Raw genomic sequence first — 25,986 nt, 5'->3', positions numbered from 1 at the left:
CCCCATGATTGACAGCACGCTGGGCCTCCCTGTCCATCACCAACTCCCGGAGTCTACCCAAACCCATGTCCATTAAGTCGGTGATGCCATCCAGCCATCTCATCCTCTGTCATCCCCTTCTCCTCCTGTCCTCAATCTTTCCCAGCATCAGGGTCTTTTCAAATGAGTCAGCTCTTCGCATCAGGTGGCCAAAGTACTGGAGTCTCAGCTTCAACATCAGTCCTTCCAGTGAACACCCAGGACTGAAGCTCCTTTAGGATGGACTGGTTGGATCTCCTTGCAGTCCAAGCGACTCTCAAGAGTCTTCTCCAACACCACAGTTCAAAAGCATCAATTCTTCAGCGCTCAGCTTTCTTCACAGTCCAACTCTCAGATCCATACATGACCACTGAGAAAACCATAGCATTGACTAGATGGACCTTTGTTGGCAAAGTAATATCTCTGCTTTTAAATATGTTATCTAGGTTGGCCATAATTTTCCTTCCAGGAGTAAGCGTCTTTTAATTTCATGACTGCAGTCACCACCTGGTGTAGAGTAAATAAACATGGACCTTTTACAAAAGAACCAGAGGGTGCTTTGTACTATTTCTGATACCTTTTTTTTTTCCCAAGAAGTTCTATTAGAATTAAAAAGATACTAGAATTCATCTTCAGTGATAAAGTGTAGAGTGGATGAAGTGGACTGGTATTTGTTAAGGACGTGTACCAGGCACTGGGTGTGCCAGGCTCAGCTGGAACGTGGATGCCCTCCTCCCTTGCATCTGATGGAGGAACAAAGGCTGGGACCACAAGAATAGATGGACTGTGAGTAAGTGTAGTTGATTTGTAGTGTTGTGTTAATTTCTGGTTTATAGCCAAGTGACTTAGTTATACATATATACATTCATCCTCTACATTGATAGTTGGCATCTGCTAATCCCAGCCTTCTAGTCCATCCCTCCCCTAGACTTACTCTTCTTCCTTCTGAATGCCACTATCCTCCTTTCCCTGAAAATAAACATGGAGTTAACTTGGGGTTAAGGCCAAACTGCTCAACAAATAGGTCCCTGAGGATGTGTTTTCTGGACTTCCCAGGTGGCTCAGGGTTAGAGAAACTGCCTGTCACTGCAGAAGATGTAGGTTCAGTCCCTGGGTTGGGAAGATCCCCTGAAGAAGGAAATGGCAACCCACTCCAGTATTCTTGCTGGAGAATCCCATGGACAGAGGAGACTGGGGGCTACAGTCCATGGGGTCGCAAAAGAGTTGGACACGACTGAGCAACTAAAAAACAACAAAAAATAGCAAATGTTTTAAAGGTAACAGAGTCAGACACGACTGAGCGCCTTCACTGCTGGTGAGGATGTAAATAAAGGTGAGATTTTTTTTTTAAAGGTTTAGTTGTTTTTTTTTTTTTTTTTTGGCGGGGATAGAATTTGTTTTTATCTGTGATTGATTTACTCTAAGAATGTAACTAAGGATTTACAAAATAGGAAATTCGTGTTCTGTTCTTCTCTATTTCGTAAGTAAGTAAGTAGAGGAAGATTAAGACCAGATGCACCATGTACCTCAGATCTTCTGTGTCTGTCAGGTTGACTTTATGTACGGATGACAGCACTTGATGATTAGAATGGAGATTGACTCGCCTGGAGTTCCATAGCTCCTTGCCAGAATAGCACCCTGATCTTTACACTGTGCTCTGATATCCCCTAGTTCACTCTGAGAGTATAGCTCTGTGTCCTGTACTTGGGGTCTGCCTAGCGCCAGATAACCAGAGGCGATACCCACTATGTTTTGTAGGCATTCAATCTTTGAGTTGAACAGGATGTTCTGATTTTGGTGGGCAACGAAGGCTGAGCGCTAAAGATTTGATGCTTTTGAACGGTGGTGTTGGAGAAGCCTCTTGAGAGTCCCTTGGACTGCAAGGAGATCCAACCAGTCCGTTCTGAAGGAGATCAACCCTGGGATTTCTTTGGAAGGAATGATGCTAAAGCTGAAACTCCAGTACTTTGGCCACCTCATGCGAAGAGTTGACTCATTGGAAAAGACTTTGATGCTGGGAGGGATTAGGGGCAGGAGAAGAAGGGGAAGACAGAGGATGAGATGGCTGGATAGCATCACTGACTTGATAGACGTGAGTCTGAGTGAACTCCGGGAGTTGGTGATGGACAGGGAGGCCTGGCGTGCTGCGATTCATGGGGTCGCAAAGAGTCGGACACGACTGAGCCACTGAACTGAACTGCACTGGAGAAACACGTAATAGATACATAGTATTGGTTCTTGAGCAGTATTAGTTCTTGAGCATAAAGAATTGATGCTTTTGAACTGTGGTGTTGGAGAAGAGTCTTGAGAGTCCCTTGGACTGCAAGGAGATCCAACCAGTCCATCCTAAAGGAGATCAGTCCTCGGTGTTCATTGGTAGGACTCATTTTGAAGCTGAAACTCCAATACTTTCGCCACCTCATGCAAAGAGTTCACTCACTGGAAAAGACCCTGATGCTGGGAAAGATTGAGGGCAGGAGGAGAAGGGGACGACAAAGGATGAGATGGTTGGATGGCATCACCGACTCACATAGATGATTTGATGCTTTTGAACTGTGGTGCTGGAGAAGAGTCTTGAGGGTCCCTTCGACTGCAAGGAGACCCAACCAGTCCATCCTAAAGGAAATCAATCCTGGATATTCATTGGAAGAACTGATGCTAAAGCTGAAGTTCCAATACTCTGGCCACCTGATGCAAAGAGCCAACTCACTGGAAAGAAAATCAGCCCTGAATATTCATTGGAAGGACTGATGGTAAATGTCTAATACTTTGGCCACCTGATGCGAAGAGCCAACTCGTTGGGAAAGACTATGATGCTGGGAAAGATTGAGGGCAAGAGGAGAAGGGGGCGGCAGAGGATGAGATGGTTGGATAACATCACTGACTCAGTGGACATGGGTTTGAGCAAACTCTGGGAGATAGTGAAGGACAGGGAAGCCTGATGTGCTGCAGTCCATGGGGTCGCAAAGAGTTGGACATGACGAAGTGACTGAACAACAACAATTGATTTCATTGTCCAAGAAAATTGTAGTACTATTTTGTTGTAGTAAAATACTTGGGGGTATGGCCACTTTTTACAGTTCTCATATTTTTGTAATAAAAAATGTTAAAAGCAACCATAGGTATTATACATTAATCATAAATAAATAATAGTAATACCTGCCCTTCACACTTGAATTTCATCCCTCTAGGAAAGAAAAGGAGTCTCTTAAAATTATTAGTGGTTAGAAAGAGTGAGTACATTTCTGGCTTTTGTTTTTAGAATGGTCACCGAACTAATAAAATTGATTTATTTACTTTTCTCCTTTTTCCTGTGAACAGAAATGTGAGGCCCATAAATATTTTTCAAAGTGAATTTATACTTTATGAGCCTCGTCGAAAGTCAGCTACGTTTATGTAATAGTCATATCCTGGCTTTTACTCTTAGGCAGTGTTAATGTCCTTTGGCAGACTAGAGCCCAGAGTTGAATTTAATAAAGCTCCAGTTTCCTCATCTGTAAAATGGAATAATAATTCCTACTTCACAGGCTTTCGTCGGAATGAAAAGGACGTAATAGATGCACAGTGGCCAGCGTATAATTTTTGCATGTAAATGGCGGTTTCTTTGTTCCCGTCTCCTCATTAAAGTTAATAAAACAACATCACTCATTGCTTGCTCTGAAAACCTTCTGACACACCCGCCTGCCCTCCTGAACAGCTGCTCTCTGGCCTCTGCAGGTGGCCCGCGTCCTCAGCATCCTCATCCTCCTCATCCATCTGCCTCCTGCCTCAGGAGGCGCCTTTGCCCCCGGGGTAGTCACACGGTCTGGGCCTTGGCGACCTCTTCGGTCCCGCCTGTGAGTTCTCTCCTCGCGCTGTTTTAATGGCTACCTGGGGAGCAGTTTCTTCATGTTCGTTCCGTGCTTAATGTTATTCGTCCTGAGCTATAAATGCTGTGGAAGCCGACTGTTACAGGGTTCTCCTCGCCTTTCCAGGCCTAGCACAGAGTCCTGCACATGGGTGGTGCTCAGCTTCTATTTTGCTGCAATGTCCCGGCAACTTTAAAGGAGAATTTCCAAAAGCATTTTGAGTGTTGGCGTATATATATACACACACACACATATATATATATATATATATTCCCTTTTATAACAATGGAGACAGCACTTATTTTCATATGTATTATTTCTATCACTGCATGGGTTAGAAAAATCGGGAAAGGAAACTATTATCCATTCTTAACGGAAGTAAGAAAAAGCGCTCTTGATTTTGGTCAGGTGCAGTGGGACTGGAAAGGGAATGTGTCAGCCATGGTTTCTGGGCTTTTGTTCTTGTGTCTTTAAATGCTGTTCATGAAGTTGCACTAATTCATTCATTTAAACAATTACTAAACACTTAGTCTTTTAATGCAGGCTCTTCTCAGAGGTAGGGTGGAATAGAAAGATTAATTATGCTCCAGAAGGAGCTATTCTTGAGCTCCCGGTAAAATAAAGCTTGCCGTGAAAGGGAGCTCTTTGTAATGGTTGATGAACCATCTCCAGGCGGATACGGCTACCTTGTCACTTTGTCAATCGAAAGCATTTTTCTAAGGAAAATAAATAGTTCAATTGAAAGAAAAAAACACCCAGCAATTTTTCAATCACATAAATTGCTATTTTTAAAACGTGGGTACTGTTCTGTAAAAATGTTGTCCTCCCTCCCTACCAGCTTTTCTTTCTTAAATTTACTTGAGGGCTGTAAATGCAAAATTCTACTTCTCATCTCTACACTTCCCTTCTTGCCTCCATTCCTAGCAAACTTACTTAAAAAAGATATTCATCGGCATGGACCTCTGCTCAACCTTAGTTGGTAGCCTGGATGGTAGAGGAGTTTGGGGGAAGAATGGATGCGTGTATTAATATATGTATGGCGGAGTCCTGTTGATGTCCACCTGAAACTATTGCAACATTGTTAATCAGCTCTGTTGTACAGTCGCTAAGTCCTGTCTGACTCTCTACGACCCCATGGATTACAGCACGCCAGGCTTCCCTGTCCTTCACTATCTCCCGAAATTTGCTCAGATAAATTCATGTCCATTGAGTCCGTGATGCCATCCAACCATCTCATCCTCTGCCGCCCTCTTCTCCTCTTGCCTTCTGTCTTTCCCAGCATCAGTCGTTTGCATGAGGTGGCTAAAATATTGGCCAAAATAATTGGTTATGCTGTGATAGAAAATAAAAAGTTACATTAAAAAAACTACATATGTGCATTGGAGAGGCCTTCAAGATCATCTTCAGGCTTAATGGCTCTCTAGGAGGACTCGGGAGTCGGCCTGTAACTGGCCTCAGCTGCGATTCACAACCAGGGAAGGACATGAGACAGAGTCAGCAGAGCTCAGAGGTGTGTGGGGTGGAGTCCGAAGAAATCCAGGCACAGACTTCCAGGAGTCCTGGCCCCCTGAAGTCATCATGGAAGACAAGCTTAACTCCTCCAGCAGTGAGAAGGCCTACCACGCGGGCAGCGCTGTCCACCAGGGAAGCTCCTTGGACACTCAGTGCCTGGGGTTTTATTTGGAGCTGGTCATATAAGCACCATCTGCCTAGCATGTCCCCCAGGTTTCAGTCTCCCCGCTGGGAGGTAGGTGTTCAGCGTAAACCCCTCTGTTTGTTCAGACAGCCAAGGAACAGGCAGCTGCTCGTCTCCACCTGGGGTGCTGGGCACCCTCCCAGTCCAGGCCCCGGGTGCCAGCTCAGGGCGGCTGGGCTCACAGGCCTCTGCGGGGCAGCTGCCCCTGTGTCCGCGCTTTCGTGGTCTCTGTGGTGTCTGGGGCCTCTGGAGGCTGGGCGATCTATCCCAGCCCGGGAGCCCTGGGCTGTTTCTTCTCTGCTCTTGTTTCTCTTACATCCAGACCTTCTCGGGCCTGGTGTTTTTCTCTTTAATGTGCTGTGTTGTGGCCACAACGTGGAGAGGCTTGGGAGCGGCCACTTCGCACGGACAGCTGTGTCTGCTTGCCTCTCTGTGTAGTGTGACATGCGCACAGAAAACTGCACAAGTGACAAACCCAGGACATTTCCAAAAACTGAGCTCACCCCACCTACGAGTCAGCAGCTAAGTGAAAAAACAGAGCATTGGTAGCAGCCCAGGAATGTGCCTGGCAGTCCCTCCAGTTACCATCCACTTCCCCTGGGAGGAACCACTCGCCCGACTTCTAACATGATTATTTTTGCTTGTGTTTGTGGTCAATGTAAAAAGAGTCATAGGCTCGCACTGTGTCTGCTTCTTTGACATCACCTTACGTTTGTGGGAGCCATTCGCGCCTCTGCAGGTAGTGGTAACTTACCCTCCCTGCTCTCATCATACTCTTTGACGTCCCACTGGCTTCTGAGAGTGCAGGCTCACCCATGGGTGTCAAGCTGGCCGTGCAGCCTCACAGAGTCTTGCGTGCAAGTAGCAGGCGCTGAACCGAAACTGCTGCAGACACAGAAGGAAATCTACCAGGTGGGGGAGCTCCTCCTTGAACCGAGAAGAGACGCTCAGGTGCCTGTCCTAGGGAATCAGACCTTGGCTTTTTAATTTCTTATGTTTGGGACATGATTGTTTTTTTTCTGATTTAATCTTATCTGTTTCACTGCAAGAGTCCAGAGAAAAATCAGGAATATCGCTCACTTCTGATGACTGGAGACCCAGTGTTCTGCAGGAACTTCTCTCAAAAATCCTGTCTTCCTTGGCGTTGAACGTCCCTGCAGCCACTGGTCTTCACCAGGAACTTCCTACCCAGAGCTCCTGGGGTGTCTCAATGTCACACCGCTGTTGACTGTTCATTCTTTCAGAGCCACCGGTCACTTTTCTGCTGACTCTGTGAACTTGGGTTCCAGGCCAGCCTAGGTTCTTGCCTGTTGCTTCACTGCTCTCCTCTCCCCCATGGTCCTCAAGACACCTTGCGGGGAGACCTTCTCAGCCCTCTTCGTCCTTTCTGATTGATAATAGGGCTGTTTTAAAATAACGCACACCACCAACCTACCTGTAACCTTGTTCCTAGTGTGTGTTTACACTTTACAGTGATGTAATCAGAACACTCATTACCTTTTAGCATTTTCTTTATTCCTTCTGTATTTTAAATGATCATAATCAGTGATGAATCTGATGCAATGACCCTCAGAAACAAGATAAAGTCGTCTACACTACCAAGGTCCCTACTTCCTGTAATGAAAATGATCACAATTGGATCTCTTTAAGTTGGATCAGTTGAGATTGGGTGAATTTAAGTGAACAGTGGTAAAGAACCCACCTGCCAGTGCAAGAGACTCAGTCCCTGGCTCAGGAAGAAATGGTAACCCACTCCAGTATGCTTACCTGGGAAATCCCATGGTCAGAGGAGCCTGGCGGGCTACAGACCGTGGGGTCACGGAAGAGTTGGGACACAGCTCAGCGACTGAACAACACAGTGATCACTTCTGTCCATGAATTGTATGTGGACAGTGTGTCCTTTAGATCTTGAGCTCCTGCAGAACAGGCCACCTTAAGTGACTTCATGAGACCATGTGACGAGAAGCACTTCTTTTATTTGTTTTTAATAAGATCTTGAAAAGCGGGCACTAATCACCACTGCACATTCTGATGACTTAATGTATTTTCCTTGACAGACGCTCCTTAAATAACAAGGTTTGCCATCATCTTTATTATCATAACTCGTCTGAGCTTAAGGAACAGTGGAGTTAGGGAAAGGAAGCAGCGTAAGACTTTAAAAAGCCTGACTGAAACGTATGTACTGTTTGAAGCCACTGGTAGACTGTGTATCTCTGTTGACACTTGACTTGAATCTCCCATCCATCGCATTGCTGCCGCGGCCCAGTCCCAGCGTTTGTTACTGTACCGTTTCCAGCATCTGCTGCTTCGCTCGCGTGGGAGGGGGATGCTGGCTGCCAGGCAGTCTCCAAGTGGAGCTGTGACATCATGTCTGATCGATGGACACAGCTGTGGGATTTCCATGTGTGCTTGGCAGCACCCACACAGACACATCTGGTCTGAGCATGCAGTTACCTTCTCCTGTGATTCTGTGAAAATTATTCTGCGTACGATGGAGTAATGCCAAGGGTATTATTGGTACTTACTTGGTGTAGAAGACGTGAGTGATTCAAGAGCCCGAGATGGTTTTCTGTGCAGACTTGAAGATTCTGGTGAAATCAGACTACCATCGTCTCACTGAGTTTTTGCCTATAAATCACTTAGTCCAATGCTGATGGAGACCTGCTGAGCTTTTCCTTGTTCTAAGTTTAAGAAATGGACATTTTGGTAAAACAGGTGGTGAAGTAGCAGTGCAGATGGTGGCCAGTTGGAGTGGATTTTCTTTGGTTCCAGTCTCAGAAGGTCTGCTGTGTCTCGTTTCTTAGCAGCTCCTGTGCATTTTTGGGGTGAATGCTTAGGGAAGATGTCTGAGGATCACTGGGTTTTTTCCTTTAGATAGTTGTAGAAGGTGTGAATGTGAATTCCGCTTCCCTGGTGATGCGGTGGTAAAGAATCCACCTGCTGGTGCAGGAGATATAAGAGATTCTGGTTTGATCCCTGGGTCAGGGAGGTCCTCTGGAGGAGGAAATGTATTTTTCCTCCAGTATTTTTGCCTGGAGAATTCCATGGACAGGAGAACCTGGGGGGCTATAGTCCGTGGGATCACAAAGAGTCGGACACAACTGAAACAACTTAGCACATAGCGCGTGCTCACTTGGTCTTTTTCTGTTGGGGCTTTTATCTTGGAACCGATGGATCTTGGGAGATGGATGCTGATTCATTTTAAAGGACGTGTCCTTCCTTCCTCTGACTAGATTCTGTACCTTCCTTCTGCCCGAGAATCTTCCCTGCAGAGTTGTGTTCGCCTCTGTCTGGTTGAATTACCAGTGAATTTAAGTTGTAGGACTTTTTGTGTATCTGAGTCAGACAAGTTAACTTTGGTTCATTCACCTGTGGTACTGAGTAATATTCTCAGATGTCACTGGGATTTGCAAGTCAAAGGTGATCTTTTCTCATTTATTTACCACTTAATTTGCAAGTCAAAGGTGATCTTTTCTCATTTCTTTACCAGTTAACAGTCTCATGAAGAAGGGTTTGTTGGTGGTTAACTAAAACAAACTTGTAAGCTGTTTTTTTTTAATGGATATTTTCATTTGAAGTATATGTGTGTTTATACACTTCAGTGGTGAAATCTGCTAGAGATATTTTCATATGCCATTCTGTTATGATTCTCTCCATCTAGTAACGAGAGTGAATGGTGAATTGCCCCCCCCTGTTTTCTGTTGCTCAGCTGTCACTGAGTGGGCTTCTTTCTGTGAGGGGTGTGCTGGGAGAACACTCCCAGTCCTCCTGGACCCTCCCAGCCAGCCGAGGTCCACTTCTGTCTCTCCACAGTTACTGCCGTCAGTGGAAGGAGACAGAATTCAGGCTGCAAGAGTTTAAACAGCATTTTGCTGCATGTATGCTCAGAGTCCAAGCGTTTTAAGGAGTCATTGAAAAACCCCGCTAGTCCTCTGCCCTGCTCCACGCTCAGATGGGGGGGCATGGGGGGGGGGCGGACAGGACTTGTCAGGTGACTCCCAAACCCCTGGCTGCTTTTAAAGATGACCGTGATGCTCAGATGTCCTCCAGTAGCCAAGAAAGGCAATGGGAAACTCCTCCCCAGCCTCAGCCCAGCCGAGACAAAGGCCTTTTCTGTGGGAGCTTGCTCTCAGTGGGAGAGTCCAAAATTCTACTTGGCACCAGCTGCCTGAGATCACAGGGGAAGCGGGGCGGGTCTGGCAGCTGCTTGGTCCCTGGAGGAGGCCAGGAGTGGGTCTTCCCTTTCTTCCCCACATGTCGCCTCTCCTCTCTCAAGTGACACTTCGTTTTTTTGTTTTTTTTTTTTTTTTTTTTTTCATCTATGCATTACTGTGGCCCCCCTAGGGACGAGCTAGGACTTGGCCGGGTTACTTGCCGGTTCCCCTTTCTTTGCAAATGTGGGGTTATTGGTTTAGAAATTGTTAGCCTGCTTGCAGTTTGTTTTCAGTGTATCTTCTCTGGCAAAGTGAGGTGTGTGTTTGTGGTGGTGATATGTGTAAATATAGACTGGGGCGAGACCACCAAACCTGTATTTAACTAATGACCGATGGGAGATCTGAACTCCCGTGTTGGTTCATTATTATCCTAAAGACTCATACATTTAAAAACACCATATTGAAAGCATTGGCTTCCCAGATGGTGCAGCGGTAAGGAACCCGCCTGCAAATGCAGTAGGCACAGGAGATGTGGGTTCGATGCTCGCATTGGGAAGGTCCCCTGGAGGAGGAAATGGCAGCTCACTCCAGTATCCTTGCCTAAAATCCCATGGGCAGAGGAGCCTGCTGGGATACAGTCCATGAGGTCGTAAAGAGTCAGCCTTCACTGAGCACGTGTGCACGCGTGCGCGCACACACACACACACACACGTTGTGATGAGGGTCCCAGATGTACCTGTCTCAAAGCTGTTGAGAGACACCACATTTCTGACGCTTACACAGTGCCTGACAATTAGTGGTGCTAAACGCCTTTTTATTTTATAAACTGTGCAGTAACCTTCTATTTTAAAGCCAGAGAAGCCAGAGAAGGGATGGTTCAAAGAATATACAATTCTTATCCTAAAATGGTGGTTTGAGAGGACAGTATGCCTTCCTCTGAGAAGGGATGGTTCAAAGAATATACAATTCTTATCCTAAAATGGTGGTTTGAGAGGACAGTATGCCTTCCTCTGAACACCCGTTTCATCTGGCTTCCATGATTTGACTACTGAAGACCCAGAAATACTCTGGCAAGTGACGTTGATCTGATTACTCTATGTCAGAAAACATTTGGCTGTTTCAGTCCTATTAGAAAAGCTGTTCCCAAACTGCGCTGAAGCTGTTCTTACGTCATATGTCATCATTTCTAGCTTGCAGCCCCGTTTCAGACCTGTGATTGAATATCTTACAGTTGGTCGTGAATCATAGTTTCGTTATGATATGTGATGGAGTGGCTGCCTAGCTGCATCTTAGGTTCAGGGAGATGCATTCTGTGTGAGGGTCCGCCAGCAGTGTGACCTGTCTGTATATTGAGTGCTGTTCACACCTACAGACAGTACTGAACTCGTGTCTGTAAGGATTTCTAAGCACGTAAGATGTGTCGGGGTTTTAACTTGGTGGTCTCGGCAAACTTCAGGTGCCACTGGAGGTCTCGGTTGTTCTTATGCAGAGAGGTGAACGAGATAGAAGACAGTGCTTTGTGCAGTCGCTAGAAAGAAACATATCGAAACCAGTCACAGGATGGTGTTTTCTTGCTCAGTCAGTCCGACTCTTTGTAACTGTAGCCCACCAGGCTCCTCTGTCGCAGGCAAGAGTACTGGAGTGGGTTGCCATTCCCTTCTCCAGGGGGTCTTCCCAACCCAGGGATCGAACCTGGGTCTCCTGCATTGCAGGCAAATTCTTTACTGTCTGAGGCACCAGGGAAGCCTTGCTTAGTCCATGACATGTTTAAATCATCCATTTGGTATGATTTGCACATGCATGAGGTTTCAGTGAGAATTACCACACAGCCCAGTGTCTGGACTGCACTTGTGCTCTGCGCCACGTTCACGGGCCTCATCTGTCAAAGTCACGTGACAGCTGTGCCCATCAGCAGCGCGCTGTAGTATCCTCACAGTTACATCTCCAGACCGAGCTGCAAGCCACCACTGTGAGAATCACTGGTGGATGATGATTGTATGTTCTGGTGTGTATTTGGTTTATAAGCAGTAATGAACAATGGCAAGTTCACTTTCTTTTTCATTTGGTCCCATGGTTAATATCTTAATTGTTCCCCCTTCATGGATCACAGCCTTATCATGGGGAGGAGGCTGGCATAACTCAGTGAAGCGTTGAGCTATGCTGTGCAGGGCCTTCCAAGACAGATGGGTCGCAGTGAAGAGTTCTAGCGTCTTTTATCTTAAAGAACAGTGTTAGTGAACCAAACTTAGGTTCGTTCTGTGAGGCTGTATGGAAGGTTCTTGGAGATGCTTGGCTGCACCAGTAGGTCTCGTGTGTGTGTGTGTGTGTGTGTGTGTGTGTGTGTGTAGGAAGCGGGGACCTTGGTACACTCACAGGAGTAACTTGTCTGTGTGTGTGTGTGTGTGTGTGTGTAGGAAGCAGGGACCTTGGTACACTCACAGGAGTAATTTGTGTGTGTGTGTAGGAAGTGGGGACCTTGGTACACTCACAGGAGTAACTTGTCTGTGTGTGTGTGTGTGTGTGTGTGTGTGTGTAGGAAGCAGGGACCTTGGTACACTCACAGGAGTAATTTGTGTGTGTGTGTAGGAAGTGGGGACCTTGGTACACTCACAGGAGTAACTTGTCTGTGTGTGTGTGTGTGTGTGTGTGTAGGAAGCAGGGACCTTGGTACACTCACAGGAGTAACTTGTCTCTGTGTGTGTGTGTGCGTGTAGGAAGCGGGGACCTTGGTACACTCACAGGAGTAATTTGTGTTTGTGTGTGTGTGTAGGAAGCGGGGACCTTGGTACACTCACAGGAGTAACTTGTCTGTGTGTGTGTGTAGGAAGCGGGGACCTTGGTACACTCACAGGAGTAACTTGTCTCTGTGTGTGTGTGTGTGTGTGTGTGTGTGTGTGTGTGTGTAGGAAGCGGGGACCTTGGTACACTCACAGGAGTAACTTGTCTGTGTGTGTGTGTAGGAAGCGGGGACCTTGGTACACTCACAGGAGTAACTTGTCTGTGTGTGTGTGTGTGTAGGAAGCGGGACCTTGGTACACTCACAGGAGTAACTTGTCTGTGTGTGTGTGTGTAGGAAGCGGGACCTTGGTACACTCACAGGAGTAACTTGTCTGTGTGTGTGTGTAGGAAGCGGGGACCTTGGTACACTCACAGGAGTAACTTGTCTCTGTGTGTGTGTGTGTGTGTGTGTGTAGGAAGCGGGACCTTGGTACACGCACAGGAGTAACTTGTCTTTATTTTTCCAGACCCATGTTACCACCTGTCTCCTTCGTACCTGCTCTGATTGTCCCTCACAGGCTCTTCATTCCTTGCCCTGCTCATCTCATCTCAGTAAAGTGAGAGGCCAGGGAGTGAGCCCAGTCCAGGACAACCTGCCAGCACCCAGTGGTGTTTGTCTCTGGGCCCCCTGCCTGGCCTGATCTCTTGGAGGAGCCCCCTGTTCAAGACTGAGGGGCTCCTGGGCTGGGCTCAGCCCCCACCTGTGGCCCCGACCCCGGGGATGCTCCTGTGAGAGGCTGTCAGAGGTGCATCTCCTCCATCTTAAATGCGCCGGACAGTTTATACTCACAGGTGTTCTCTAGAAAAGAAACAGCCCTTCCTGGTAATTGATTGAAATAGTATTGGCCAGTTGTTCCCCTCTTTCCTCCCGTTATAACAGGTGAGCAACTTGAGGCTCAGAGAAGTGGAATGGGCTGCCTGGGGCCATGTGGTCAGCGAAAGAGCCTGGTCTGCACATGCCCTCTGCTGCCTGTTCATCTTTGCCTTCTGTTCTTGTTGTCTTGTTTGCTGAGCTTGGGATCACATTGCAGAGGGTGAGCCCCCAGTTCTTGGCAAAGGTCACAGTAACTGCCTCCCTTGCTGGAGGGGCCGGGACCCTCTGATGGCCTGCGTGTGGAGGAAGTCCAGTCATGCATATCATTCAGACACCGCATGTTTTATTTTTTTCTTAAGGATGAAGAGGAGGAAATCAAACTGGAGATAAATATGCTGAAGAAATATTCTCATCATAGAAATATTGCAACGTATTATGGTGCTTTCATTAAAAAGAGCCCCCCAGGACACGATGACCAGCTTTGGGTAAGCAAGCATCTCCTGCGTGTTTTGTGGGGTTTCCTTTTTGGTTGTACTAGAAGGGCATTAAGAACCTTCCAGAGGAAGGGGAGAGAAAAGCAAAGAAAAAGGGTAAAGTCTGGTATCTTCTCTGGACTTCTCAGTGGAAGGTATCCTGAATGTTTATTTTGGTGTTGATTTCACATTGCAGGGAAAAGAGTTTGTGTTTTGGGAATAAGGTGTCACAGTGAGAGAGAGGGGAAACACGCAAAATAGCAAGGAAGTTAGGAGCTTGAAATCAAAAGCAATGTGATAAAAGCTTTATGGACATGAGTATAGAATCTCAGCAACATGCATTTTCTTTACTTCCGTGGGAGTGAGAGGCAAACGGCAAGACAATAAACTTCGCTCTGTAATTTACTAAGAGCAGCGGATTTCAGGTAAATCTGTGGAGTTTATACATGTTCAGCCTTACCTCTTGAACACGTTTCAAGATGATGACACTGAGATAGTGCTGGCTCTGTAGTGATCACGTTAGTTCTGCCAAAAATACTGGACTTACAGAGCGGGAAGATAGATGAATACTCTCCTGATTTTTTTCTTTTAAAGTCATTGTAGAATATTTGCAAAGTTAGGAAAGTAAAAGGGAAAAAAATTACCTTTATTTCTATTCCCCGTATCTAAACATGGTTAAGATTTTAGAATAGTTCAGTTCATTTTCTGAATATTTTACACTTTGCTCATATTGTTCAAACATTTAAGTGTTGTAAAGAGTGTCTTGTGAAAAGTTCTGTGCTGCTTAAAATTAGTCCTCCTCTTTTGTACTAACCCCAGTTAACATAAAATAGTTGGAGAATCACAGCGTTGTGGAAAGTAGAACATTTCTGACGCTGGCAAGTGAGACGCCTGTTGGGGAGTATCTGGGTCAGGTTTCTGACGACTGGGCGTTGGCTAAGGACAGACGGCCCACCTGTGCCTCAGCCCGGGCTGTGCTGTGGAGTGAGGACCCCACTGTCCTGGACCCGTGTGCGTGCCGAGGAGGTGGGGTGGTGGAATACGCGCTCAGAAGTTTGGTGCCTCCACAGTGATCACGTGCCCAGACCTTTAGGAAAAGGGCGGAGTTAGGCCGCCCCTGGCTGCCCAGGGAGGGTGCTGACGCCTGTGATGCTCTGACCACTGGCGGGACTTATCCGTGTCTTGTCTTCTCCAGCTCGTTATGGAGTTCTGTGGGGCTGGATCCATCACAGACCTCGTCAAGAACACCAAGGGCAACACGCTAAAGGAAGACTGGATAGCCTACATCTCCAGGGAGATCCTGCGGGTAAGCCGCCCTGAGCTCGGCTTTTCGCATTTGCTGCTTGTGGTGGTCGTTCAGTCGCCCAGTCGTGTCCGACTTTTGGCGACCCCGTGGACCGTAGCGCTCCAGGCGCCCTGTCCCTCACCAGCTCCCAGAGCTTGCTCAAACTCATGTCCGTCGAGTTGGCGATCCATCCGACCACCGCACCCTCTGTCACCCCCTTCTGCTGCTGCCCTCTGTCTTCCCCAGCATCAGTTGCCACTGTACAGATTATTCTTTTCACAACAACCAACGATTCTGTATAGCCAGTTGGCTTCGACAGTTGAAGCCATATCACGATGTTGACTCTGTCCTGTATCTAAAGAAACCAGACTTAAAACAGTCATGTGTGTGGGTTTTTTTTTTAAATGTAATTTATTCCCCTGAATTCATCCTGCAGTTATTCAAAAGAAAATCAGAGTGCAGAGGAGGAGAAATAATCTCTTAACTCATGTTGTTTATGGAAATCCTGTGTCTGAGCTTGTAAATCAGTATTAATGGTGCTAAATGCTGGCTTTCAGAGTCATCTTCTGGGCTTTGGCATTAGCAGAATCTGCTGCAGTATTTACGAGGGAAAGTTGTTGTGTTTAATGTTATTTACAGCCAGTTGGAAAGCTGGTTTATGGTCTTTGAGCAAGTTTCGGAGCTACCAAATGACTTTAGCAGCTTCTGAATGATTCTTTTCAGTAGCGGAGCCGTTGTGGCAGCGCAGACAGTGTGTTTGGAAATAATGTATTTGAAAACTGCTTGTGAGTTGCCCACGAGCTTTTTCTCTTTAGTCAACTGTCACAGTTTTCTCTCTACTTTCCCTATAAATCACACGCTTAAATGACTCGGTTGGATTTCATTTATGGACCACATTTGAAAAATAAAGACTATGGAATTGAATTGGAACCTAATTGTTAAAAAAACCTGTTACTTTATTTTTCATGTATAGGTAAATTTATGTTTAAGCTTCGCAGAGGACTGCAGGTTTTTAAAAATGCTGTCTAGAATTCATGGAGACAGTTTGAATTTCTTTTTATTTTGTTTACAGAGCCCTTGAAAAGAGATAAGTCTCTTAAGACAACTAGTTGGATAGGGAGAGATGGGAGACCTGTCTTTGTATCATCACATACACATGTCATTATGAAAGCATGAGAATTCTTTTGTGGTTACTAAAGGAGCCTTAACGTGTGAGACTAAGCCTCCCGCCTCACACTGCTGTGAGGGACTTCAGTGAGTGGGCACCTGTGATGTCCTGAAAGCAGAGTTGTTGTTGTTTAGTCACTGAGTTGTGTCTGACTCTTTGTGACTCCATGGATTGTAGCCCAACAGGCTCCTCTGTCCATGGGGTTCTCCAGGCAAGTATACTGGAGCGGGTTACCATTTCCTTCTCCAGGGGATCTTCCTAACCCAGGGATCAAATCTGCCTCTCCTGCTTTGGCAGGTGGATTCTTTACCACTGAGCCACCTGTGAAGCCCCATGATAATAATAAAACCCCACTAAAATGTTAAACAGGAAAAATCAAGTAAACTGAACTCATCTACCCCTTCTCAATTGCCACATCTTAGACTGGATAGGTCACTTGTGCCTTGGGAGGCAGCTGCACATTGGGTTCTCTGGCAGAAGTCGGGACAAGTAGAGTTGTGAGAATGCTGCATTTTTGTCTTTCTGACCATATTTGGATGCAAACTGCGTTTTTGTTCTCCTACCACCTCTCATCAGAGGCATGCTCCGGGCTTCATTCCAGATACGAGGTCATCAAAAAGTGCTGTGTGCCCATTAGGGCTTATTTCCTTGGGAGAAAAAGAAAGATGCTTGATTGGCACATGAAGCTCTGTGGATGGCAAAACCGCTGTACCCGTGGGGTAGAGGTGGGGTCAGTCAGTAGTTCACAGCTTGTGGCTCTTTGGTGGGAAAACCAGGCTGGGTTCAAGGGCCAGACCTTGAAGCCCACTCTCACCCTTGCTTTTCCCCTGGAATGCATGCGGTTCACATCTCCCCCCAGGCTCACCCACTGCACAGTGGGCGTGCAGCGTGGGAAAAGAGCCGTCCTGTACAGAAACAGCACGTGTGGCGGGAGAGACACTGCAGATGGCCCCTGCACACGTGCCTTCAGGAAAAGCTAGAGTGGCAGTGCTATCCCGCAGCCTGGCCCTGACCCCTCGGGACTGGGGCTGCATCTCTCTGGTGTCACTGGTGATACCCTGCTGGACACGCACTGAAGCTGAATTCTGTGCACACTTTATTTTTTAGTATTTCTTTGTTTGTCTGCTCCGGGTCTTAGGTGTGGCACGCAGACTTAGTTGCCCCACAGTATGGGGATGTTAGCTCCCCAGCCAGGGATAGAACCTGCATCCCCCTGCATTGGAAGGTGGATTCTTAACCACTGGACCACCAGGGAAGAACCAGAGAATGGGTTTTGTTTTGTTTTTTTTCTTTCTTTTTTTTTAATCTTTTGGCCACACTAAGTGATATGTGGGATCTTGATTCCCTGACCAGGGATCCATTCCGTGTCTCCTGCATTGGAAGGTGAATTCTTAACCTTCGAACCATGGAATATTATAAGGAATGCATTCTGGACTGTTCACTGACAGCATCAGAGAACTAAATCTCTCTGTGTCTTGCCTGCAGGGCCTGGCCCATCTCCACATCCATCACGTGATCCACCGCGATATCAAGGGCCAGAATGTGCTGCTGACTGAGAACGCAGAGGTGAAGCTGGGTAAGTGTGATCTGATGCCCGCCGGGGTGCAGTCCTCTGTTGGCATCACCCTTGTTTCCCCTTCCGTCCTTTTTGGAGAAGTGGGAGCCAGGCTTACCTCTTAGCGTGGCTCCAGGCCCACTTCATCCGTGCCCCAGACTCCCCCAGCAGTCCCTCTGGTGGTCCCTGTGGGAAACTCAGGGACGCGGTAGGTACAGGCCCCTGGGGAAACCCCCAGGCTGGTCGAGCATCTTGGCACTATGGTGACTTGGCTCTGGAGGGGGCGCTCCTTATCTGTGTTGCTGGGGGGTCGCGCATCCACGCCGTGCTGGTGTATGGTTTACTCTGAAGACCCTGCTCCTCTCTGTGTCTGCGTCCTGTTGTTTACTGGTTTACTCACTGTGGTCCCCTTTCCTTCCTTCCTCCGACTGCAGTGGACTTCGGAGTGAGCGCCCAGCTGGACAGGACCGTGGGGAGGAGGAACACGTTCATAGGCACCCCATACTGGATGGCCCCCGAGGTCATCGCCTGTGACGAGAACCCCGATGCCACCTACGATTACAGGGTAAGGTGCCACCAGCCTGGCCTCGTGGGCTCTGCCAGTCCTCCCCGTCGCTGCTCCAGCGAGCACTGCGTGGACTCCTGCTGTAGGGCACATCTGCCGGGACAATATTTTTAGGCTTTTTGTGTGTGTGTGTGGTCCATTTCTGCATCAGCTCTGTTCTAAGTCAGGTGCTGCTTTCAAGGCGGGAGGGGTCACTGTCAGTCTCAGAAATTTTTTTGTCCCAAGTCAATTCAGCGCTTCTGCTGTTTACTGTTCTTTTTCATTTGAAGAGTATCAGGTATTTATTATTTCAGAAATATTGTCAGATTATATAGCAAGCACCTTGTGAAATTTCAGAGTCTTGCTAAAGAGCTGTGCACCTTTGCTTTCGTCACAAATGTGTTTAAGCTCTGAGAGTGACCTCTAGAGATGTGTATCAATAATGCACTTCTTGATCCTGATCATCAGACTCTGGCTGAGAGTTGGATCATAGGTACGGCAACTGGTTCTAATTAATGATCATTATTATCATTATTGCATAACTTTTTACAAAGCTGTACAATACAAGGCAGATTGTATAGCTTTTCCATCACCCTCTTCATGAGTTGACTGAACTTTATGAGCTGATCATTTATTTACTTGGAAGATGTTCTTCCAGATGTGTTTGTGCTTGTAATTTCATGGCAGACTTCCTTTTGGTTTGTACCCCCAAAGAATGCATTTATGTGGTTTGTGTGAATGCCCAGTGGTGGTGAGTCCCTGGCCTCACAGTGAGGATGGTGCCCTAACGTCTGCTTTGTTCTGCAGAGTGATCTCTGGTCCTGTGGCATCACTGCCATTGAGATGGCTGAAGGCGCTCCCCGTAAGTAGCCTGCCTTCCTTGTTAGCCCAGTTCTGTGCAATGTAAACCTGGTCTCATGGCTTCATGGATGGAGTTGTTCCTGGTGGGGTGTTCAGATGAAGGCATCATAAATATAGTGGAGTTTTAGATGTGAAAGGAGTTCTTGGCACACATCAGTCCTTCTGAAGGTCTCCCTGAGGTTCATGGCCTGCGTTACCTGTTAAGTTGTAATTAGATGTGTGACCTGGATTTATTTTGACATCAGATAATGACAGCCCACTCCAGTATTTTTGCCTGGAGAAATCCCATGGACAGAGGAGCCTGGGAGACTCAGTCCATGGGCTTGCACAAGTTGGACAGGACTAAGCGTGCACACACACACACAATAATAGGCAATAATTTTTCTTTTTACAGTTTGAACTTAGTATTCAGTGAAACTGGTCCTAACACAGGAAATTTCCATTTTACTTAATGTTTTAACTTTAAAAATAGAGGCACAACCTTTGATCCATGGAATTTATTTATATTTTGGTATTACCTGTGAAATTTTGCTTCCACTTTGGTTTAAATCAGTGACAACTTTGTAAAATTTATTTTTAATGAGGACTAGAGTAGAATTGCAGAGAGCAAAGGGAAAGAAAGAAACCCATTATTTTCTGCTGGTCCCCCTTGAATATATAACATTTGGTACATAGTTGCTGCTGACTAAATATTTGTTGAATGAATGATATCAGGTTGCCCCCAGCTAGGGATTGGTTGCACTGCAGAAGTGGCCGTCTGTGCCGATCACCCTGTGCTCCATCGTGTTCCCTGAGGGCCTGAGACGGGGCAGGGCTGCCAGATGCTTTGTCTGGTTCCCTTTCGCAGTGGGAACAGCACCCTCCTTTTCTTTGGCCCTATCTCCCAGCTGTCTTGTAAGGTGCTTGTGAAGGTAAATAAATACATGGAAATACCTGTTGTGACATACTCGTGTGTCCAAGTGCACCTCTCACGCCTTCACTGGGCCGGTGATCAGAGAGTAAACAGTCATCAAACAAAATGAAACAGTCCCACTCACTCCCTGATTTCAGGAACACTCACTCTGACAGTAAGCATTGAACATGCCTGTTAGTGCTCCTGAGTTCAGGCATTGTGTGGAGAAGGCCTTTACAGCTGTGTCTCATTTAATCCTCACGACAGTCCTATGAAAATAAAGATATTTTTGTTGTCATCCGATAGATGACTTAAGCTGTCAACTCCTTTAGGACTTTGAATCAGTATTTATCTTTGATTTATGAACGCTTTCCAGTGTCTGTTCCAAATGGTCTATTCTTCTCGTTGCTCTTGTCCTCCTCGTGTTTTGCTGTGCTTTGGTGGGGGGTTCAGGGTATGTTCTCAGCTGCGTAACTAGATGTGCAGACAACAGGCAGAGCGTGTGGTGTCACGAATGGGTCCTGGAATTGGAGACCGAGTGAGCTGAGTGCCTAACTGACATGCCCTCTCCTCTCCCCAGCTCTCTGTGACATGCATCCCATGAGAGCCCTGTTTCTCATCCCCCGAAATCCTCCTCCCCGGCTGAAGTCCAAAAAATGGTAAGATACACGTGCTTTGTGGTTGTCATTCTGTTCCTTTAAAAAAACAGTGTTCTGTTTTAGTTTGACCTCAGGACAGAATCCTGGCCATTCTGACTGCCAGAGAACTCAAGAGTCACTGTTACAAAGTGTATTGCTTTAGTTTTTAGTGTTTTTTTTCCTCTTGATCCGTTGTCCTTGAACGACAAAATAGCACCAAGTGACTCTATGAAACACCAATGCAATATTTTAAAAAAGGTTCTATTTTAATATTTAAATATACCTCTCAGTGTAATGGGCTTCCCTGGTGGCTCAGACAGTAAAGAATCTGCCTGCAGTGCAGGAGACTCGGGTTCCATCCCTGGGTCAGGAAGATCCCCTGGAGAGGGGAATGGCAACCCACTCGTCTGGAGAATTCCCTGGACGGAGGAGCCTGGAGGGCTGCAGTGCCTGGGGTCGCAAGGAGCCGGACACGGCTGAGTGGCCAGCACTTGCGCTTCAGCAGCTGAGGTTTGCGCTTCTTGGGGGAGCGTCCTCTGATGTCCTGGAGCAGCAGTCCCCAACCTGTTGGGCACCAAGGACCGGCTTCATGGAAGACAGTTTTTCTACTGACTGGGGTTGGGGGGAAGGTTTTGGGGTGATTCAAGAGCATTACATTCAGGATGTGAGCTCCTCTGAGAATCTCACGCTGTGACTGAGCTGCCAGGGGGCAGAGCTAGGGTGATAGAGCGAGCGATGAGGAGTGGCAGCAAATGCAGGGGAGGCTTCACCCCGCTGCCCGCCGCTCACTTCTCGCTGTGTGGCTGGTTCCTAACGGGCCGTGGACTGGGACGGATCTGGGGCTTGGGGTGCCCTGTTCCAGAGTCCCTCTGGTCCACCGGTGTAGACACGCACATGTATTTTCACCCTTGTTTCTCCTCTGTCTTCCTGTCTTCCCCCTCACCTGCTGGCGAGATTTCCTTCTCCCTTCATCCTTTCTTTCACCACATTCAGCTCCAGGGAACCGAGGTTGTCTGGTTCCACTTACCAGTTTTTGGAGAGGTTCTTTAAGGCAGCGACCGAGCCCCAGTTGGTCTCCTGTATTAAAACATGACAACCATGTGCGGCCACGTGTGAACAGTAGGTGTCACTAGGGAGTCAGCTGTGGGGCTGGGTGACACTTGATCCGGCTCACGCTAAACTGAACAGCACTCCTTTTCTCTTTCTCAGATTTTACTGAAGGGAGTTTATGCGCCATCTTCAGGGTATTTTCACAGTTTTAAGTTATTCCGTCCATGACTTGCAGGCGTGGATCAACTGCTGTGTGTACAGCATGGTGAAATAGAGAGATGCGTGTAGGTAACAGTGCAGTCTCCCTGGGCTCTTTCACCAGACTGCCTCTAGCTAAGCTGGATCAGATGCATTCTCAGCAGTTCACATCACTGCCTCAGCTTACCCGGGTGTTCCGAAGGGTCGAGAGGGTCACAAATGTGAAGGCTTTCTTCCTTTACAGATGCGGTCTTCCTGTCCACAGGTTGTGAATTTCCACAACCACTTAGGCAGAAGTGGCCTTTGAAAAATGATCAGCAAATTCTCAGCAGAAGCTGACAGTTGTGTTTAAAGACTATATCGTAGCTGATCGGTTCTCTGATGTTAATCTGTACATGGCCCACGAGAAGCCCTTTGGAATTCTTTATCTTAGGGCTCCATCCTCAAGCTCTCCAGGGTGAAGGTCTGAGGAGTGACCCAGGCATTTGTATTTTTAATAAACTCCCCAAATGATCCTCCTGGGTCCCGGGGTTTGGGAGTCCATGTGCTGTAACGTTCCTCTGCTGCTGTGTAGAGTCCTGTGCATTCCTCCTTAACCTCCTTAAACAAGGGCCACAGCTTCTTCAAGTGACTGAGGGCCCTTCTCTGCCTTGAACCTGACCTGGTTCTTTTAACGCTTTTTCCACTTTTCATTGCAACATCAGAAAGCAATTCACTGTCCTGCTTGGACTCTGCTGCCTTGTCCCTCTGGAACGGTGGCTTTTCTTGGGATGGTTGAATATCCTCCTTTTTCTTGATATTGGAACCACTCCACTGTCTCAGTTCTTTTTTCTTCCTCACAATTTGATTATACATCTGCTATTGAATATACATACACTGTTTCCTATGTGTATGTCTTACAGAGCCCAGCATAAACAAATGTAAATTGTTGACACATAAATATTTGTTGGATTGAGCAAAAATAGTAAGTTCTGAGTACAAGTAGAAGACAGTATAACTGATTCTCTCTTTTCCAGTTTTTTTTTAATACTTAATTTTATATTGGAGTATGGTTAGTTTCAAGTGTACAGTGATTCAGTTATTCATATACCTACACCTTCCTTGTCAAATTCTTTTCCCATTTAGGTTATTACAGAGTATTACACAAAGTTTCCCTCTGCTATACAGTAGGTTCTTGTCGTTATCTGTTTTATTCATTTATTTTTTTCAACTTTTTATTTTATATTGGAGTGTAGCCAGTTAATAATGTTGTGATAGTTTCAGGTGGACAGAAAGAACTCTTAAAGCATGAAGTAACTGGAAAGGACTGAACTCATTCTCTCAATCACGTTTTTAAAGACTGAATAACTCATTCATTCAACAGAAATTTATTGCGTACCTATTGTAGTTGACGTGCTCAGAGCTGGGCCTTGCTGACAAATGGGAAAGCGGGAACCAGTCCTGACCTGTTCGGTTATAAACCAGAAGGAGAGACAGAGACATAAAGGTGAAGTGTGCAGTGAGCCCAAATGGAGGGCTCCTGCCTTGGGGCGTGTGTGGTGCAGTGTTGCCAGGAAAGATTTATGGACAGGAGCCGTCTGAGCAGCGTCTCCAATAACAGGGCGGCTGAGAGTGTCTCCGCTGAGGCCATGGAGGGGTCACCATAAGCCAGAAATGGACAAATGAGCAACAGTAAGGTGTCTGGTGGGGCAGGTGTTGGCAGCAGGTCACTGCCCCCTCAGCACTGTTGTTTCTGCCTTTGTGCGTTAAGTATCGGACTTCCTTGGTGGCTCAGTGGTAAGGAATCCGCCTGCCAACGCACGAGTCACGGTTCGATTCCTGGGTGGGGAAGATCCCCTGGAGGAGGGAATGGCAACCCAATCCAGTATTCTTGCCTGGGAAATCCCATGGCCAGAGGAGCCTGGAGGGCTACAGTCCATAGGGTTGCAAGAACCAGACATGACTTAATGGCTGAACAGTGACATTAAGGGTAGAGAGCTGATGCATAACTCAGCCTAAAACTGATGGACATGTTGCCCTAACAAGATCCAGAGCCTTGAATCCCTTCCTTGGGTCCCTGTCTTGTCCGTCTCTCGCTCTTTCTGTGTCTGTCTTGTCTGTAAGGATCCACCATCTGTCACCTTCACGTTAGCGAAGACCTTTCTGCACTCGCTTCCCTCCTCCCCGATTCCACGATGAGCAAGCAGCATTAACTCCCACTGCCCCTGCAGCTCCCACTGAGCAGCGTGACTCCTAAACTGTGTTTAAGCGATGCTCTGGCCCTAGGGTCCCTGCTTCGTTCCTGTTTATCCCCGTGCATTTGCAGCGTTGCTCATAGTGACTCCTGAAGCCCTGCCTCATGTACCAGCTTGTAAGTTATTGATATTTTGGAGCTTTGCTCTTCATAGTAGAAATCTGATGATCTTTTTTTTTACTTTCTCTTTCAGGTCCAAGAAGTTTTTTAGTTTTATAGAAGGATGCCTGGTGAAGAATTACATGCAGCGGCCCTCCACCGAGCAGCTTCTGAAGCATCCTTTCATTAGGGATCAGCCGAACGAAAGGCAGGTTAGAATCCAGCTTAAGGACCATATAGACCGGACCAGGAAGAAGAGAGGAGAGAAAGGTATGAAGTCTGGTTTTGTTCTCATCTTAAATATTCTTTTAGTTTTTTGCCAACCAGAGTAGGTTATTCCTTTCCCGCTCGAGTTTGGGCTCATCTGGCCGGGGCTTGAGCATCGAGACCGGGATGGTCTAGGGGCCAACCTGGCTCCGGCAGTGGTGACCCCGGGTAGCGGGGCCCCGCGGCTGGTCAGTATGTGATGCTGTCTTGCCCTGCCTCGGGGCACATCTTGATGGCTGTGCTTCTTACTGCCCTGGGGGTCTTGTGCTCTGGGTGGGCCGTGCAGAGCTCGGCATGTCGGCCACAATTGTCACCGTTGGTCTGTTACACACTTCTCTCCTGCTCAGGGGTTTCCAGTGCTTTATGCTGCTGTGGGGGCTGTGACAGTCTGTGCTTTGGTCTCCTTTCGCTGTTCTGTTTCATCGGTTTTTCCCTGGTTCCACCTTTATACTTACTAGCTTGTTTATTTTAGTTGAAGCATAGTTGATTTACAATGTTGCGTTCATTTCTGATGTAAAGTGATTCAGTCATATATATATATACTTTTCCATATACTTTTCCATATGGTTTGCTGCAGGATGTTGAATATAGGGCCCTGTGCCTTTGGTAGGACCTTGTTGTTGATTTTGTATGTAGTAGTGTGTATCTGGTGGCTTCCCAGGTGGTGCTAGTGGTAAAGCACCTGCCGGCCAGTGCAGGTAGGCATGAGAGACTCAGGTTTGATCGCTGGGTCGGGAAGATCCCCTGGAGGAGGAGGGCATGGCCACCCACTCCAGTAATCTTGCCTGGAGAAGCCTGTGCACAGAGGAGGCTGGCGGGCTACGGTCCACACGGTTGCAAACAGTTGGACACGACTGAGGCGACTTAGCATACAGTGTGCTGTGGTATCTGCTGGCCCCAAACTCTTCCTTTATCTTGTCCCTCTCCTTCCGCCTTGGTAGCCATCAGCTTGTTTTCTGTGTGTGTGATTCTGTTTCTCTTTGCATGTAAATCAGTCGATTTGTCTCATTTTTTTTTGGATTTCACAAATATGTGGTATCGTATGGTGCTTGTCTTCCTCTGCCTGATTTACTTCACCTTTATAATTCTGGGGAGCATGTGACTTTGGTTTTCTGCTCTGAGTACCTGCTTTTTCTCCATCCAGCAGACTTTTGTCTGCTTTTGTCTAAGATGATCCCTAAGTGCTAAAAATAACTGAATATATTCTTTTATTGCCTTAGTTTAGGCAGTTAAATCTCTCTCTCTTCTTGTTTTGACATCAGAGTGGACTTTGTGAATTTGTTGATGCTCATGGCCTATTTTTCTTTCAAGTCGTGGGCTCTGTAGCCCCTCTCCCAGCCCTGTGCCCCCTGAGCCAAGCATCCCACAAGGGATTGTCACTAGAATAAGGGAATCAGCTCTTCTGCTGGCCCAGG

General features: G+C 47.0%; 1 protein-coding gene across 50 annotated transcripts in view; it reads left to right on the top strand.

Annotated features, from left to right (window-relative positions):
* MAP4K4 (mitogen-activated protein kinase kinase kinase kinase 4) overlaps positions 1–25,986 on the top strand; it is a 151,719-nt gene that overhangs the window by 82,966 nt on the left and 42,767 nt on the right. For all 50 annotated transcript variants that reach the window (XM_069583791.1, XM_069583789.1, XM_069583798.1 and 47 more), the window contains exons 4-10: positions 13,668–13,793; positions 14,977–15,087; positions 17,720–17,810; positions 18,224–18,354; positions 19,141–19,195; positions 20,667–20,745; positions 24,399–24,574. In XM_069583791.1, coding sequence (XP_069439892.1) covers positions 13,668–13,793; positions 14,977–15,087; positions 17,720–17,810; positions 18,224–18,354; positions 19,141–19,195; positions 20,667–20,745; positions 24,399–24,574 — 769 coding nt within the window. The remainder of the gene's footprint in view (positions 1–13,667; positions 13,794–14,976; positions 15,088–17,719; positions 17,811–18,223; positions 18,355–19,140; positions 19,196–20,666; positions 20,746–24,398; positions 24,575–25,986) is intronic.

This window comes from Ovis canadensis, chromosome 3 (assembly GCF_042477335.2).
Source record: "Ovis canadensis isolate MfBH-ARS-UI-01 breed Bighorn chromosome 3, ARS-UI_OviCan_v2, whole genome shotgun sequence".
In the NCBI taxonomy this organism is placed as follows: domain Eukaryota; kingdom Metazoa; phylum Chordata; class Mammalia; order Artiodactyla; family Bovidae; genus Ovis; species Ovis canadensis.
This window is presented reverse-complemented; position numbering and strand designations above follow the sequence as displayed.